Source organism: Neopelma chrysocephalum, unplaced genomic scaffold, assembly GCF_003984885.1.
Source record: "Neopelma chrysocephalum unplaced genomic scaffold, ASM398488v2 Primary Assembly neopelma1_26, whole genome shotgun sequence".
Lineage (NCBI taxonomy): Eukaryota > Metazoa > Chordata > Aves > Passeriformes > Pipridae > Neopelma > Neopelma chrysocephalum.
The window spans coordinates 22,676,398-22,694,426 of NW_020897695.1; the positions used below are offsets into that span (position 1 = coordinate 22,676,398).

At 38.7% G+C, this 18,029-nt stretch overlaps 1 protein-coding gene across 1 annotated transcript in view; it reads left to right on the top strand.

The window, feature by feature from the left end:
- LOC113964073 (immunoglobulin kappa light chain) overlaps positions 1–17,527 on the top strand; it is a 23,176-nt gene extending 5,649 nt beyond the window's left edge. Inside the window, exons 4-7 of the mRNA XM_027675885.1 lie at positions 8,465–8,514; positions 13,687–13,977; positions 15,111–15,167; positions 15,899–17,527. Coding sequence (XP_027531686.1) covers positions 8,465–8,514; positions 13,687–13,977; positions 15,111–15,167; positions 15,899–16,062 — 562 coding nt within the window. The 3' untranslated portion in view covers positions 16,063–17,527. The remainder of the gene's footprint in view (positions 1–8,464; positions 8,515–13,686; positions 13,978–15,110; positions 15,168–15,898) is intronic.
- The last annotated feature ends 502 nt before the right edge of the window (positions 17,528–18,029 follow it).

Below are 18,029 nucleotides of genomic sequence, written 5' to 3' on the forward strand. Positions count from 1 at the left end.
TTACCTAATTCTGATGCCACAAAATCCCACACAGACCAATTTAAATTAGAGATTTACAGTCTCTTTTCTACCACAGCTGATAACGTGCTGCATATAATCATTGCCTTCTTTCATTTCATGTTAAGACAAATAGAATAAACATCATTTTATTTGAAGAAGGATATTTGCTGAAACTGTCAAGTTTGATGGACTCACTTCAAATTTGCATGAAGTTAGTACATGGCCCTGAGCACAGCAAGCATTTCACAGAAAACCGTAAGAGGAATAGTTTTTGCTTGTGACTATAGCCAAGTGTGTGCCTACTCTTCAGCTTTTCTTTTCCTGATGAGAGGTGTAATTGGATGCTGGGGCATCACACAGTATGAGCAATGGGACTTCAGAAGTATCAAGCTAGGTGTGAATAAACACTACACACCAGTAGCCTCATGTCTTTAAAGTCTTAAATGCAAAGTTTAAGCAGGCAAGTGCTCAGTGATTTCATATAATCACATAATCATATACTAATAGAATGGCTTGGGTAGAAAGGGAACTTAAAGATTGTCCAGTTCCCACCCCCCCACCATAGACAGGGGCATCTTCCACTTGATCAGGTTGCTCAGGACGATATCTGTAGGAGCAGCTGGATGGACAACACCAGCCACCTGGATGATAAAAGAAGAAGGAAATACTAAAGCAAAAATATTGTGGTTCTCAGAGAGCCAGAGCTAAGATTAGTGTGTATGTGAAAAGAATCACAAGGTCAAGCTGAAAAGCCACTTGAAGCATGGTTGTTCTCTGCGGCTGGAAGCAGTCACAGAGTGTGATATGTGGGGAGATAAGGAAACATCTTGCTGGTTGGAGAGCTCGGACACAGGCTTGGTAGAGAGTCTGTATATAGAAATGGAGTAATAAAGTTACAAGAGAGTTCTTCCTGGAAAAAGTCTGCCTCCCATGGATTCATTTGCCGCAAACAGTGCAGAGTGAGGGACCTTTTTTCTACAGATATCCAGCCTGGACTTAAACACTTCCAGGGAAGAGATATCCACAGCTTCTCTGGGCTGTCTATTCCAGTGCCTCACAACTTGCACAGTAAAGAATTTCTTCCTAACATCTAATCTAAAACTCCTCTCAAGTTCAAAACAGTTCCCCCTTGTCCTATCACTATCTGCCTGTGTAAAAAGCCACTCTTCCTCTTTTTTGTAACCCCCCTTCAAGTACGGGAAGGCTGCAATGAGGTCTTCCCTGAGCCTTCTCCGGGCTGAACAACCCCAGCTCCCTCAGCCTGTTTTCATAGAAGAGATGCTCCAGCCCTCTGAGCATGTTTGCAGCCTCTGGACCCATTGCAGCAGGTCCATGTCTTTCTTGTGCTGAGGACTCTAGACCTGGTCGCAACATTGCAGTTGAGGTCTCGCAACGGCTGAGTAGAGGAGGAGAATCACCTCCCTTAATGTGGAGGACACAGAATCGGACTGGGAAAGATTTCGAGCATGGAGAAGAATTTATGATGGTTGAGAAGAATTTATTGTATGGACTTTCAAAGTTTCAATGGGATTTAAAAACTGTTAATATAACACCCCACTCATGTGCATTGTTTGGGCATGTCCAGGCTTACCCTGAGTTTTTTGCTCCCTGCTTCCCTGCTCCTCCCTCTGATTGGCTGGAATATGCCGCAGTGTGGAGTGAGCTCCCATTGGTCCTCGGTCTTCCCCAGCTCCTCCCAAATTCCTCCCTCTTCTCCCAAGTTCTCTCCTTCATTTGTTCCCCTGGTTGTCTATCCTATGCTCCTCCCAGTTTTCCGGCACCTTCTACCCAAACCCTATATAAACCCATGTTCACCCTCAATAAAGAGAGATAGCTTCAACCTTCTACCTTGTGTTGTGACCCTTATTGCTGTCTCGGTCCTTTTCCTTCCCCTCAGACCGTGGCACCTTGACTTGCTGGCCACCCCTCTTTAGATACAGCACAGGATGCAGTTTTCATAGCACAGGATGTGGTTGGCCTTCTGGGCTGCAAGTGCACATTGCTGGGTATATCCAGCCATTGGTCCATCAGAAACCCCAAGTCTTTCTGCAGGTCTGCTCTCAAAACGTTTTTCTCCCAGTCTGGACTCATGTCTGGGATTGCCCTGACCCAGATAAGCACCTTGCACTTGGAGTTGTTGAACCTCATACTGTTCTCCTGGGTGCATTTCTCAAGTCTGTCCACATCCCTATGGATGGCATATTTCACTGTATCCTGTTGTTATCATTAGGGCTAGTCAATGGTGTGATGCACAACTCTCAGCCAGAAATTGGTAATGCCACATCCTGTCTCTGTTCATAGACTCTCATGGCAGCTTTCCAAAGTTTTCTCTTAGTTCAGTGAATACTTTTTTGTTGTTGTTTTCTGCCTTCTGTATGCAGTGGCTTGCCGCATCCAGCACTTCCGCACTTGCAGTGGTGCAGGCAACATTGCTGTTTTTCTCAAGAAACCTTCCCTTGTGGTCCTGTCATGGTCTGGAAAGCTTTATGAAGCAGATCTCATCCTCATCAGAACATGTGTCATCACTATACCCATTATATGATAGTGAAAGTGATGTGGACCATTAAGAGTCCCATTTCCAGTGGTTTCCCTTCCCTTCCCTTCCCTTCCCTTCCCTTCCCTTCCCTTCCCTTCCCTTCCCTTCCCTTCCCTTCCCTTCCCTTCCCTTCCCTTCCCTTCCCTTCCCTTCCCTTCCCTTCCCTTCCCTTCCTTTCCCTTCCCTCTGGCTTGATGCACAGGGTCACTAGCTGACACCCAAGTCCACTCTTCCTCCCACGTGGCATTGCTCACTCTGCTCCAGGGCTGGCTTCCTTCTCTTTCTCAACAACAGCAAAGCATGGCAAGTAAACATGCTTGTAGCCATAGCTGCTTGGTCTTGGAAGTCATTCCTTATTTTCCTTCCTTTCCTCAAAGGCACCTCTTGCGACTCGCCCCAGAAAGGGGAGGACAACCCAGGTTCTTATTAATAAATCCCTTGGGGTGGATTAGGGTGAAATAACATCGAATAATCAGTGTTTGTAAACACATGCATGTAGGGTTTGTTTTGGAACAATTTTGTTGCAAAGGTAAACAAGCTGTTCTGGGTGTTATCATCTATAGCAATATAGCAACATTAGAGCATAGGAATATAGCACTATTAAAGCATAGCAATATTAAAGCATAGCAATATGGCATTATTAAAACATAAAGATAACACTTAAGGAAATGCATAAGGGAGAGAAAGGGAAAGAAAGGATAAGGGTGGAAAGATATGTACAGTCACTGTCCACTATATCCAGCGATGAAAGTTGGTAGTTGCACCTTCAACGTTTGTTGATTGAAGTGATGATCTTGCTCTGTTGGGGCTGGGGGAAGCCCCCAACAAAACTGAAAGATGTTATGAGTTATTACACACTTCTAGCTCAGGTGGGAACACCTTGTGGCATCCCCAGGGTGGGGAGTTTTTCAGTGGATAGTGTCATGGGACATGTCACTGAGTCTTCAACATCGCCTAAGACAGTTGCAGCTACAGCATCAATCATGGTCCATCATGGTCTGACATTTGAGATGCATAGCCCAGGCTAGATGCGCAGAGTTATCATGTAAAGGGAGGACATTGGCATGATAAGAGGGATTTCTCACACCTTGCAGGATTTGCCTCTTAGCCTCTTTCCTTACCTGGAAATCCAGTTTGTAGTGTCAGGTGTGCATCTGCACCCAGGAGAGTTGGACAGTGGCACCCACTTATCTGATCTGAAGGTCCTTTGGCAGTATTCAGGGAGGGGTGGGCTTTGTTGCATCTTTTCAGTGTGTGAAATTCTTTTGGTGATCTTAGAATGTGTAAGTCATTAACTCTTTCAGTCTCTAACAGCACCCATGACTGTGCTAACAGGCATCTTCCCAAATCCCTGAATTCTGGTTAATGACAGAACTTCTCCTCTTTTTTCCTAGGTGGCTTTGTGCAAGAAATTCCCATGGAGAGCTCTCTGTCTGTCACCAAGTCTAAAGGAAGTGTACGCCTGGAATGTCGTTTTAAAGGCAACTCTAAAGATTTTGGTCACACCACCATGACAATGTTTGTTATCAAAAGAAGGCAAAAAAAGCTTCAGATAGGATTTTCTGCTTCTCAGGTGTAAAAGTAGTAAATGATGGCTTCCAGGCATACAGGTACATGACTGAAAACAATTCTAACCAGAAACTGTGTGTTCTTACAATAGACGATGTCGTTCCAGATGACATTGCTACTGACTATTGCCCCCACTGTTACAGTCACTGTAGTAGAAATTCAGACATCAGAGACTCCCTCAGCGTCTCAACAACAAATAACTTGAAAGATCCCGGTGTGCTTCCTTTGGTGTGGATGAACCATCTGGTGCAGATGCAGGCTGTGGAATAACAGGATACAGTCAGTGCTGACTGATGCCTTGAAAGCATCAGCTGTCGAAAGCTCAAGATTTTGACTTAGCAAGGGCAAATGGAACAGTAAAGGTTCAATACCTAATCCATCCTCTCCATTCCAGATTCTTCTCCTTATCACTCAGTCATATCAGTGATCTGGTTGTAAGGGTTTATTTAATGGAAAAGGGCATTTTTCCATATTGTTGTTCCTGAAAATGGGCTAGCATGTTGTACTGTGGCTCTTCAAAGAATTTGGCCTGACAAAGAAAATTGAAATAGAGAGCTTTAGCCTGAAGGTTCTTAAAAATTTTAAGCAAAGGAAAAGGAGAGTTCTTTTAATTTGCAAGTCAGCAGTTGTCAGAGGAGGAAGATTTTCTATTTATTGACTGAGATCTGGAGGTGGGCATTTTTGTTCTCTTTTTTGGGAGCTGTATCATTCCCTTTCCCCATGTTCTTGCTTATCACTATCTGTGTTTCACTGGTGTTGGATCTGAATCATCCAAAAGATTGGAGACAGAGTTAGCAAAGTTAGGAGAAAACAAACAAGGCTTTCCATAGTTAAAACCAACTTTTCCTACTTGTGTTTCATATGCAATGCATCCATCCTACTTACTACCTCAAGGTGCATGCTGACCGTAATGCCTGAGAAATCAATCCATAGAGCTTTTGCTCTACCATCAAGCCTCTCCCTCATAGTCTCCTTTTACTGTGAGACCCTGAAAGTCTTCTCTCCTGGTTCATTGAAGTGCAACTCCTTAAAGAATATTAGTCTGATGGGATGAAAAAGTGACATAATTTCAAATGTGTATTAGGTCTCCAAATGACTGTAAGTCAGTTTTATACTGCTCATACTTACAAGCCCAGATCATACAGGGGAGTTGACAAGCTATCTGCAATATGAAGTGTTTCACTTTGATTCTTCAAATAAGACCTTCCAGCTACTCACTGTCATCAACATAAATCCCATAGCGCCTGCAACTGCAGGTGATATGGTGGTGGTCTCCTTCACTGTGTGTCTAAGGACGTGGCAGGAAAAGCACCGGTTGGCACCATTCTCTGTCTACGTCATTCCTGCCCTTGCTTTGTATTGTGATTAGGATGTTCCTGTCCAGAAGACTTCAGTGTAGACCACTGCTTTTTTTTACACCTACTTCAGCTGAAAGACCTTCACCCTCTAGTTCCTCCCTCTAGCCTCAAATAGTAATTTCTCAACATAGCTTTGCAGTCAGTATGCCACAAGAGATCTCAGAAATACTCTAACTCAGTTTATTTTAAATGCCAAACTAAGCATGCAGGCTGTTTGATTGGCAGAAGTGGTAACTCCTCTGATGTTATCTTAGACTGTTTTATAAGAAACCTCTGCACAAAAGCGTCCTTCTCCCACCAGCTAGTATATGAAAAGCTGCCAGTGAGTTGCTGTAGCAGAGTCTGGAGGGATTCCAAGAGATGGGCAGGCAATAACCATGTCCTGAGGGCAGAAAACACAACCTGCAGCATACAGACACCTTCACAATGCTTTTGATGCTCTCTCTCCCTCCTTTCCCTCTGCTGAACTGTATTCAGACAAAGAAAAATGAACTCCATGCTAGTAGTACTTGGTGTCACTTAATTGCAAGTGAGAAGGGGTGTAACGCTTTGGGAAAGAGCTGGATTTTCACCTGAAGGTATGTGGATTTTTACATGCAGATCTCTGTGTACCTATTTGTGTGTCTAAAATTGAAGAAGAACCTTCATCTAATTCTAAGGCATTAAGAGGAGGGGTTATCTTACAAATTTGCAACACTTCAGGAAAGAGATTTGCTCTGAAGGCTTTAGACGTCAGCTGAACATCCAGATACAAGTCTGAAATTCCTGACAACAGCCAAGGGCCAGGCCTTCATGCAGACTCCCAGGGATAATGGGGAAAAAAAATGGGATTTTCTTCATCAATGGTATGTCAAGAGAGCATGGTAGCTTATTGCAAAGTCAAAACATGGTGTGGAGCACCTGGATCAAATACTTTGGCATGGGAACAAAGCTTATTGTCTCTAGTAAGTACCATTATCATTTTCACAGAATCATTCAGATTCTCAGACAATTAAAAATGAAAGACTGTAGGAAAATTAATTTCTCCCTGATAAATTGTGGGTTTTTGTTAACTGTGCATTGTGCCTCAGTTGGGTGGGTTGATGATCAATAAATATATCAACCTCGTTAATATAGATTACCTCTAGAACAAGTGCTGAATATATATAAAGGATGGGGGAATGGAAAAATAAGGAGGGGTAAAAATTTAAATATTGCAATGGATTAATTTCTGGTTTGGGAATCTTCTTGACGGTTTACTCTCAGAACAGCAAGTGTGAGATGCAAAAAGGTTTTGATTGATAGAAGTTGTCCAGTCTAAACTGACTGGGAAGAAAAATTCCCTGAATGTAATAAATAACTAGTTCCTGGCCCTACTGAAAGTAATTTTGTTACTTGTGCATTTGTATTATTCTTAATTGTGGTGAAGCTATGCAATCAATAGGATGAATGCTGGTTTCAGTATAAAGTATATAACAATGCCTACAGTATGTTGCTCAGAAAATACATGACGTTATCAAGGTGACTATAAGTCAAATTGCAAACAGCTGAGGAGAGTTACAGGGAAATTTAAAATGTTATCTATCCATGATTTTGAGAAAAATTTTTCTGAACTTTTTACTCATTACAAAACTTGAAGTATTTCTAAAAATGGTACTCTAGTAAATGTTGAAAATTCAGCTATTGCACTGGGTCAGAGAGACTTTTTCTGTAGCCTATGCAAGAAAAGTGCAGCGCAGGAGATATTGCTAAGCATTATCAGAGTGGGGGATCCTGATGTCAAAATATTTGGAAGTGGAACTGAGCTTATTGTTTCAAGTAAGTACAAAATATAAAACTTAACTACTTCTGAAATGCTTCACAATACAGTTAGATATTGGCTGGCATGAAGTGCTCTGCTATTTTAATTCCCTCTAGATTTAATCCTTCTGAATTCTTTGCAGGATTTCCCCCTGCAAATAGCATTTCCATTTGCAGAACACAATGTAATTGTTTTGTATTTCTGTATTGAAATGGGGGAAATACAACAGCTATTGCAGCATAGATGTATACTAACCCCAGTATTATTTTCTTTGCAAAGATGAATTTAAATATAGCAAAGAAAGCATTTGGAGAATAGAAAGGTGTTTTTGTCTCTAAGTATGCACATTCAACTTTTGTGATATTCCTAATTCATTCTGAAAGAAATGTATCCAACCTTTGTGCTACCCATATTCTTTGAAAAGCAAAACATCTTCCTTTAGGACAGTATCTGACTATACCAAATGAAAGTGTTATCTGAGGCATGCCCAAAACAGTTTTAAAGTAGGCATAGTTGACAGGCTGCTCTCTCTTCCTAGCTTTTGCAGAAACTACTTACTATCAGTTATTACTGCTATTAAGGAAGAATGCCAAGTTCAAAATATTCTGGCATAATTATCAGAACTATTTTGCTTCAAGTAAACTTCAGGTGCTCTGATGCTTGCCTGGGATTTGGCTCAGCTAAGCATCTGAGATGAAAACTGTTTGCCTAATTTTGACCCACTGGTATATCTGGTTAGTGGGAGTTTTGATTCCAATCAATGCAGGGTCTTGCTTCATGTTATGGACAACAAAAATATTGGCTGGTAGTCTCATGCTATGTAGATCTCTGCATAATGCTCACCAGTTCTAGGTCTGATTTTATGGGGGTGTATAAGGAGCAAATTACTTCACCAATATCTGATCAAATAGATCTTCTGCTGATGATGCCCCTTTCCAGAAAGCAGAGATGGAGCCAAGGCGCTCAATCTGCATCATCCACCTACACTTTGAGAAAATTCAAATTAGTTGAAATGAATCCTGTCAATTTAACAACATACCTGCCCTCAAAAAATTACACTTTTTTTTTTTTACTTTATTTTAGGTGAGTGCTCCTTTTTTTACTTCACTGGGGTCTAAAAATTGATTATATAGCAAATCTGATTTTCTTTAAAGAATTCTATTTACCCATGTAAACACAACAGAGCTGCACTGATATTGTAAAGACTTTATTCACTGTGATTGGTTATTACAACAAGGTGTTTGGCTCAGGTACAAAACTCGTTGTGTCAGGTAAGTTGTATGTTATATTCATACAATTCATACAATAAGCTATAGGAACTTGGAGTGGTCATATAGATGTATTATACTGTCTCAGACTTGGCACCATCCTTACACGGGTGACATTCCTACATTGAGCCTTGTGGTATTTGCAATGCAGTCATTTAGGATCACAAATATATCTGGAAAAGAGCTATTTTGAGCCAGTTTTGATCATAGTTAGTTCTCCTAGAATCTGGTGGAAAAAGGTATGTAATAGTTTCCAGACCCCTTGTTCTTTCCTCCAGCTGTACTGAAGGAATTAGCAGGGAATCAAGCAGCTGTGAATTAAGCATTAAAAAAGAAAACCTCATCTTAATACAGATACAAAGAGCAGTATGCAATGGTCATTGCAAAAATTTTTTTTTAGTTAGGCTAGCAAAAGTGAAATAACTTGTCCGTAATTATTTTTCACATATGCTGCGCTTTGGCAGTAGAAATAAATTAATGCCTCCAAATACTCTTCTCATTGCTTAATAACTACTTGATAGCAAAGTTATTAAGTTAATAACAAATTAACTTAATTAATTATTCAGTATTAGTTATGCTGAATTACTGCTTAATAATTGCTTAATGAAGAAATGATCCCTTTTTTACCTTTCCTGCAGAGACACTTATTTTAATGGAAGGTGGAAGAAAAAAATATTTTTTTCCCCCACTAGATGTGCTTAAAATGCCATAATCCTGAAGTAAACAACTACACAGAAACAGAGCAGAGGAACTACTGCTACCAAATGTTTTAAGCCTGGTTAAATACATAAACTTATGTTAGTATATCAAGCAAAGATTGGTTCTAATGATTTATGTCAGAAAGACTAAGTAAATCATACCTATAGTTCAATGGAAACATCTCTGGCATGTTGGTTTTAGTGAAAATCCTTACCTTATTAATCAAGTAATTGCCATGCTTTTTGTATCTACAGTTTAATATATTTTCAAGCATCACTCTAATTCTGTAGGATTTTGTCTCTATGAGGACAAGGATTCTGAATCATTAATAGAGTAAGAGGGTTGTAGTTACTTCACACTTAAGATCATTAAGGAATTGAGAAAACTAGGACTTAGGATAAGGTTTTTTGGGAATGGTATCATTAGCTGAGACTAAATCCAAACATTCTGCATTCGTGTAGCCAAATAGACTCCTACTGTTTGTATGATGGTTGTTAAACATGGTACTTTTCCAGCCAAAATCATAGAATCATAGAATGGCCTGGGCTGGGAGGGACCTTAAAGATCACCTAGTTCAAACCCTGAGTCGTGGGCAGGAACACCTTTCACTAGACCAGGTTGCTCAGAGTTCCGTCCAACCTGGCCTTAAACACTTCCAGAGATGGGGCATCCACAGCTTCTCTGGACAACCTGTTCCAGTGCCTCATTATTCTCACAGTAAAGAATTTTTTTCTACTATCTAATCTATACCTACTCTCTTTTAGTTTGGATCTATTCCCTCTTGTCCTTTCACTACATACTGTAGTAAAAGTCCCTCTCCATCTTTCTTGTGGAATCCCTTCAGGCACTGGAAGGCTGCAATTAGGTCACCCTGAAGCCTTCTCTTCTCCAGCCTGAACAATCTCAGTTCTCTCAGCCTTTCCTCATAGGAGTGGTGCTCCACCCCTGTAATCATCCTGGTGGCCCTCCTTTGGACTCGCTCCTACAGGTCCATGTCCTTTCAGTGCTGAGGACTCCAGAGCTGGACACAGCACTATGGGTGGGGTCTCACCAGAGTGGCTTAGAGGGACAGAATCGCCTCCCTCAACCTGCTGGGCATGCTGCTTTTAATGCAGCCCAGGACACAATTCACTTTCTGGGCTGCAAGTGCACATTGCTGGCTCATGTCCAGCCCCTCATCCATCAGCACCCCCGGATCCTTCTCGGTAGGTCTGCCCTTGATCTGTTCATCCCCCAGCCTGTATTGATACTGGGGGTTACCCTAACACAAGTCCAGCACCTTGCACTTGGTCTTATTAAACTTCATGAGATTCCCATGGGCCCACTTCTTGAGCTTGTCCAGATCCCTCTGGATGGCATTCTATCCTTCAGACAGCAGTTTCTTTAATGGAATGTACCATTGTGGGATGGTATTTGCTATTTAGTTCTGGCACAAAACTTATCGTCTCCAGTAAGTGTTTTCAAAATCTTATGTTTTTAAAGTCCTGTAACGGGAAAGCTTTGGAAGGAGTCAGATGGATTTTTAAGGTACCTGGGGAGGCTCACCATAGGGACTACACACATTATTACCAATTAATATACCTGAAATCTCCATCAAGCAGGACAAGAATGCTGTTTATGAGCTGAGTGTACTGAATGCCCTCAGCTCCCCCTGGCTTGAAGGGGAATAGAGGAGCTTTGAGCATTGGACAAAAATTACTCCATTTTGTAGGATCATCCAAGTAATAAGAATTAAAATTTCAGCTTAAGAACACAGTGACATTATTTATAAATTGTATTTATAGATACTTATAAGGAAACCGTAGAGGAGTTTCATTAAGAAAACTTTTGACAGCTAATCTATAAAAACATCTATTTTGAACTTAAATTTTTAATAACTCATTTATTACAAACCTAACACCAGAATTTTATTTGCATAATGTTTTGCAGTCCCATTCCATTGTTACAAGAGAGAAAAGACAGATTTTAGCTTAAGAAATATGTGTTCATGCTTATATATTATTTGAAAAAGTAAGAGCTATATACCTCTTAAAACCTGCCTTCAAAAATTGTTTAACAAGGTAAACAGCAACATTTTTGAATGTTTAACTAAACCAAAAATGACAGTGAAGTTTAAAGTTCATTACTGTAAAATTCTTTAGAAAGAATCAGATAATTTGCCCAAAAAAGCCAGGTAAACTGTCTTGTTGACTTCAACGACTTTACAGATCAGACTGAAATTACATCAAAGCCTACAGCCAATTCTACAAGTCTTCATCCTTTTTTTTTTTCAGAAACATACCTACAAAGATATTTTTCTCACATGCAAACGTATATATGTGCAAAACTTAATTCTTTCAGTTCTCCACTGTCATCCACTTACCTCTGTATGTACATGCACATACACAACTGGAGTTATTCAAGCAATGTACTCAGCACATTCCCTCAGTACAGTGGTATGATTTATGTGTTTTATTTAAGCTAAGCATCTAGGGTCTTTTTATGGCAAATGGAAAGATATTGGCAATTCCAGAGGTGGAAATTATTCTATCTTAACAGAAGTCTCTAAGCAGCTGGAAGCATCTCTCTCACTTCTCTGTTTAGACTTGACAATCCAGGAGAATAATGTCAAACTAGGCAATTATATTTTAGCCTGATGGAATTAATCAGGACAACTTACTAAGCTTTGAGGCTTTGCAGAGTGCAATGTCATTGGGACAAGAGCTACTTCATGGTCTTCTGAACACATATAACTCTGGAACAAATAATAATTTTAGAAATTACTTTAATCTTCCGTCCGTGGGAGAACTGATGCATAAAGAATATGAAATTAATTCCTAAGTTAATGTTAGAGAACCATAATATTGTTCACAATTTTCCTGCTGATATAACAGAACACTGTCCACATCGTCATTTCACTGACAAATCTCTGAAATAAAAGGGTTATCCTTTTGAAGGTAGAAATGTCATCTTTGTTTTTAAACACCGAGTCTGAAATACTTCAAAAAATCACTGAGTTGTTTTAGGGGAGATACAATGTAGAAATTGCTCTAGAATAGCCAGATCATTTAAAGAAAGGTGGAAGCTTTTTGACAAAATGCATTTTTATATTAATATGCTTTCTCCCAGTGCACCGCTGCACCACTCAGTCAGACCACAATGTAAACCTGTGCATCCACTTGTTCAAATTCAGTAGCAGAGATTTACATAGGAATCTAAAGACAAAAACCGGTGTAGGGAGATGAACACCTAAAATGTCTCTGCTGCCTTAAAAAAATAGTATTAAGCAGTTCTTTCTATGAAAGTCAATTTTGAAAACTGTATCCAATCTTCACTTGCAGTTAAGCATAGAAAAAAATGATCGCCTGCAAGGACTGCCTATGCAGTCACTGCAGAAGCTCACGTTGAACTAAAGCAGATTCTAAAATTTACTATCCACTTAAATAATATCAAAATGTCATCTCTGTGTGGACAAAATCTGGATGATTTTGACTCTTCCTAATAACATAAGGCTTAATCCAGAGAGGCAAATGAAACAGAGATTACCTACAGTTAACTTGTGGAAACAGCTCATTTTTAATTCAAAATATATTCATGTATGTTCATACTGAGCATACAAAGCACATCACCTACAACAACCCTGGGATGCCTTAGATATACTGCTTAGATGTAGAAATGTTATCTAGATATAGCATATTCTTCTGCTTTATTTAGTTTTGGTTTTTCTGTTTCAGATGTGTTAATTAAATCATTTAAACTGATCTAGTATTAAAGGAATGGCATTGCCAAACTTTGGTGTCCAGGGCATTTTGTGATTCCTTTTTCCTGTCTTGATAAAGATCTTCACCTGGCAAAAACATGGAATGCCTTAAAATAAAAAGGCAATAATAAATTTTTGTTGCCCTTCCCCCCCCCCCAAAAAAATCACAAAAGTAATACTGGCTTTTAAAATTTAATTAGATATAGCAGATGTTTATTAATTAGCAGTGGGGACTTACACTGGGGACATAAAACTGCAAAGATTTGAAAGACAAGTTATCTACCTTTAATATTCTGTAGACAAAACTTTCATGTACTTGTTTTTGCACAAATATTATAAAGCAATATGAAATTACTTTTACTGAATAAATGAACAAATATCTTTCAGAAAATATTACTGTTACTTAATAATTGTCAAGACTGGAGCAGATACTGCACTGACAGCAGTACTGCTTGGAAGGTTGTGTGTATACAGGCTGTCATGTAGCTGCCTGGAATTTTCCAATTCAGTTTCAAGAGAGCTTAATAGCTATTAATATCTTCAACAGTATTTCAGTTTTTCAATGTTTCTCAAAAGAGCATTCACATTTGTTATGGGCATTTTAACACCTGTTAATAAGGCATTTATTTTGTTGTTCTTCAGAATTTGTATTTTGTGGCTGTGTATTTATTTGCTGCATAATATTGATCTTTCAAATCTGTGTTTTTTTAATTTTCTTCCTTCCATAACCAATCCAGACAAAGGAAGCTCTCCACCAGCAAACTCGGAAATCCTGCAGAAAAAACATGAAAATCAGATAATGTATGTTTGTCTTATTGAGAAATTCTACCCAGAAGTTATTCGAGTGACATGGACTGATGAAGAAAAGGAGATAACAGACAATGTAGTAAAAGGTGATGCTTGGCAACCCACAGAAGAGGATGAATACTCAATTGCCAGCTGGTTAACTGTACCAGCAGACAACAAAGACAAGAAATATTACTGCAAATATGAGCATGAAAACCAAAAGAATTCACTACCATCACAAGGTATATGCAACAGGTTAAAAATTTAGTTCTACGAATCATTAGAGACATCCTTTTTTTTGCAATAAAATTAGAGAAATAGGGCTTTCTACTACTGCTTCAGAAGACATCTGTGCTCCTTGGCACAGCAATAGCTACAATACGCAACGGGAAAAACTACCAAAATTTTCCCAGGAAAAGCAACTCAGCCTGTGCTATGCTCCCCAAGTGAGCATGCCTATGTAACAGAAAAATAACAGTTATTGAACCTCATCAGGTGTAAACAAGCATAGCTACAAAAGGTCTGCACAGAAGCACATCAGTTACTTTCCAGTTTACAGAAGTTACTGTGAAAATAGTAACACCTTTCATGGCTTACAGGTGTAAGTCCCTCTGACACCCCCTGACATTAGTCACAGCTATAAAAAACTAATGAGTTAAAAACGAAGTTGCTGAGGATGTAGAACAAAATTTAAATATATGACTTACTCATTACTTACTTATAACCACGTGTAAGAATAAGATTTGGTGTTTAATTGTGGAAAGATTGATTATGCAAAGCAAAATCTGAAAGACAACGCAACTTTAAAGAAAAAGTAACTTATATTCAATGCAAATTGTTTAAATCATGGTAATAAGTATAAGAAAAGTGATCTAATTGGTTTAAGTAAATGTTCTCTCCGTACCTACCTCTGCTTAACTTACTATAAATTCACGTAACTCTAATGAGTGAGAGCATAGCCATAAATAAACATTACATTTCAACCTTCAAAATATATTGTGACAAAAATATGCTTTAAGCTTATTTTGATGGAAGATGTACTTAAAGATGCAATATGGATGTCTTTAAGCCCATATATCTATGCATACAAACAACATAAAAAAGAATAAACACAAATTTGCTACTTCAAGAACTAAAAGGGTGTATTTTAGAGAAAAATCGTCACCAAAATAGCCAGTCACTTCTCTTCAAGCATTTCTCCTCTTCAAATTCTCTCTGCAAACGAATCCTACTTGTAAATATCTGTGCTTCAAACTGATCTTAAGCATCCTTTTTTGTTGTGTAGCACTAACTTCCCGTCTCCTTGTTGCTCTACTGCCCCCCTATTTCTCAATTAAAGAAAAGCCTAACTAGGGCATTTAAATTCTCTTTCCAGTAAATTCTATGAAGAATGCTCCTCAGGAAGGGGACTGCAGCACAATTTTTAATAGAGGTAATGTAATGTATTAAAATGTGGGAAAGCGGTGCATGTCGTGCAAGAGATAGCTATTGCTAATGTATGCTCAGAACATCACAAAAATTATCTTTCAAAATAGTGTAAATAGTGCTTTTAAGTCTGGAGTCTACCACTTAAAAACACTTCACTGCTACTCTGAACTAACTTTTGTTTGGGATTATAAGGGGATCTCCTACCTTTATTAGGAGTTTTATTAGGATGCTACAGATGCTGTTTGGGCTACTAGATTATTAGCCCGCATTAACTGCCACTTTATTAAATATCTGGAGTAGTGAAATGTTAAACGCTTCAGCTGATGCTTTGTCAGCCTAGCAATTGCCTAGCACTTCGGACAAAGCAATTGTTTTTTTAGCTTGAATGGGGTTTTAGGAAGAATCATGAGCACCTATGTTCAAAAAATCCAACACAAAAGGATTCAAACAAATGTGGTGCTACTGGTAATAAGTGCTGGAAGCACAACAATTATGTTCTTGCCTTTGCAAGGAATAATAACCCAGCGGCATGTGCTAAGAAGTTCAGTTGGGCTTGAACTTATTAGCAGTGAAAACCCACTCGAAGGACAGTCAGATATTGTACTTGCCAACTTACTGTTGTCAACGTAATTGCAGCAGTAAACTGACTACATAGTCCCAGTTCTACCCATCTTTTAGGAGGCTGTACAATATTGACATTAAACAATACTTTTCTGTCTTATGTTTTGATTACAGATGTTATGCTTTCAGATGTTACACTTCCAGATCACTTACTGCACAGGACAGCATATTTAGTGTACATCATCCTTCTTCTGAAGAGCAACATGTACTATCTTATCATACTCTTCTTCATTTACAGAATGCAACCTCCAACCAAGCACCAAGGAAAGAAGGTGTAAATGCTTGTTTAAGAAAAGGTTACAAATTGATTGTGGATTTACTTTGCTTACCTATATAGACTCCCCTGCTCTGTATTAGATGTAACAGCAAAAAAAAAAATCCCAAAATAATTTTCTGGCATTAGTGCATAGGGCTCATTTCGCTTTATTGCTAGTGTTTTTATATCAATCTAGTTTTCCTAATTTTTTTCTGAATATCAAACAAGGATAGGCAATAGCAGTAATGGATTTTAATCCAAAGTCCATATTGCAAAATGAAGAACATACTTAGATTGGAAGTAGTTATGCATGCAGAAGAGTAGGGATGCAATGGTATTTTTGATATATAAAGCACAGATGGGTTTTGTCATCGCACTTAAGGCTTAATTAGGAGCATTCCTGTGCAGTAAATTCATAGATATTTTTCCATTTTTACTTTCAATGATTTGTTGCCACTCTCATTTATCCAACAAATGAGGACTTAATTATTCTGAAGTGATGAGTGCTTTAAGAGACAATTAAACATAATTTTTAAAAGTGAACATGGGAGTTTTGAACAAAGAAGTCAGATGAGAATAAAAGCAATTATAAGGTGTGTGCATATAGAAAATGAAGAAATCCACCAGCACTGTGACACAGTCTGAAAATCTGCACATTGTGTTTTTAAAGAGAGAAACCAATGGTAATTATCATATACATCACCTTGTTTAAAGACACATTTTTAAATTGAGCAAAACCTCAAATCTGAAGCTTTGATAGAGAAAGTATTTTCCCAAAAGAAGAAAAATTCTCAGATGTTGCACGTTGAACTCTTAATCTCCAGGTTCCACAAATCAGTTCCTTTCAAGTTTATGCAGAAAAATAGGAATTAGACATACTGGGATAAAGCACTTGCTCAGTTTTTGTCATACGTTTGTAGATAAGTGCTTGCAGCATTTACACTCACTGTATCATTTAATGATGAGGGCAATAAAAGCTTTCCTCCAGCCGCAGTTGTGAGGTCTCTGTTTGTTCTCCAGAATTTCCACAGCCTGTATAAAGATGCCTAGAAAACCTGATTCATTTCTCTGTTCATATAAATTTCTCAGGAAATCAAAGATCCTTAAAACATTAGTTTTCTGCTTTTCAGTTAAACAGGAACACTTTTACAGAGAACAATAAAAGCTAGTCTGTTACATTTTTCTGTTGCAAAACAGAAAGCTAGGCTTTGTAAAACGGAGCTAAGCCAAGCCAGGGGGAAATGTTACAAAAGGACTGCCCACCTCCTAGGGCTCACACCATCTCCAACACAAGGGAACAAAAGTATGTCAGGCTCAGTTCTAACAACCACAGCTATTTTGCTAATGGCATATCTTGCAACTTATTTTACAATATGTATATTGAAGCCAAAACAACTAATTACTGCCTTAAATGTCATGTTACTCTTCAGTGCAAAGAAAGATGTGATTTCTAATCTTCAGTCAAACTCTGTTTGAGAAATGGCTGGGATTCCATGCTATTATTTGTTAAGGTTTGGTTCTGGTCAGAGCAAAACAGAACAGGTACAAAGGCATTTTTGGGATGCAGTTACTACAGATTTCAGTAGTACCATGGATATTACATGGGTCTCCCCTACCTTTATCTCTGCTAGAGAAATGCTTGATTGAACAAATGGATCAAGATCTCTCTCACTGAAATGATCTCCAAATCCACTTTTTGTGTCTCCTAAACAAAACTGAAAGATGTCATCCATGCAGTGTAGGAAAACAGAGAGAAAACAGAGCTTTTTAGCTTTTTTCACATATAAAACCCTTGCCTACACGCAATCCTAAACCATGTTGAGCATAGCTATCACCTCACAGTTTCTGGGGTTTTTTTAAATGCTTGGCTGCAAGGTTTTACATCTTGCAACAGCTCACATGTCCCTGATGTTTATTTATAGAAATGTACACTATTTATACTAAGTTTTTAATTCTTATTTATTTAGCCCAAATAAGAGGACAAGTGGA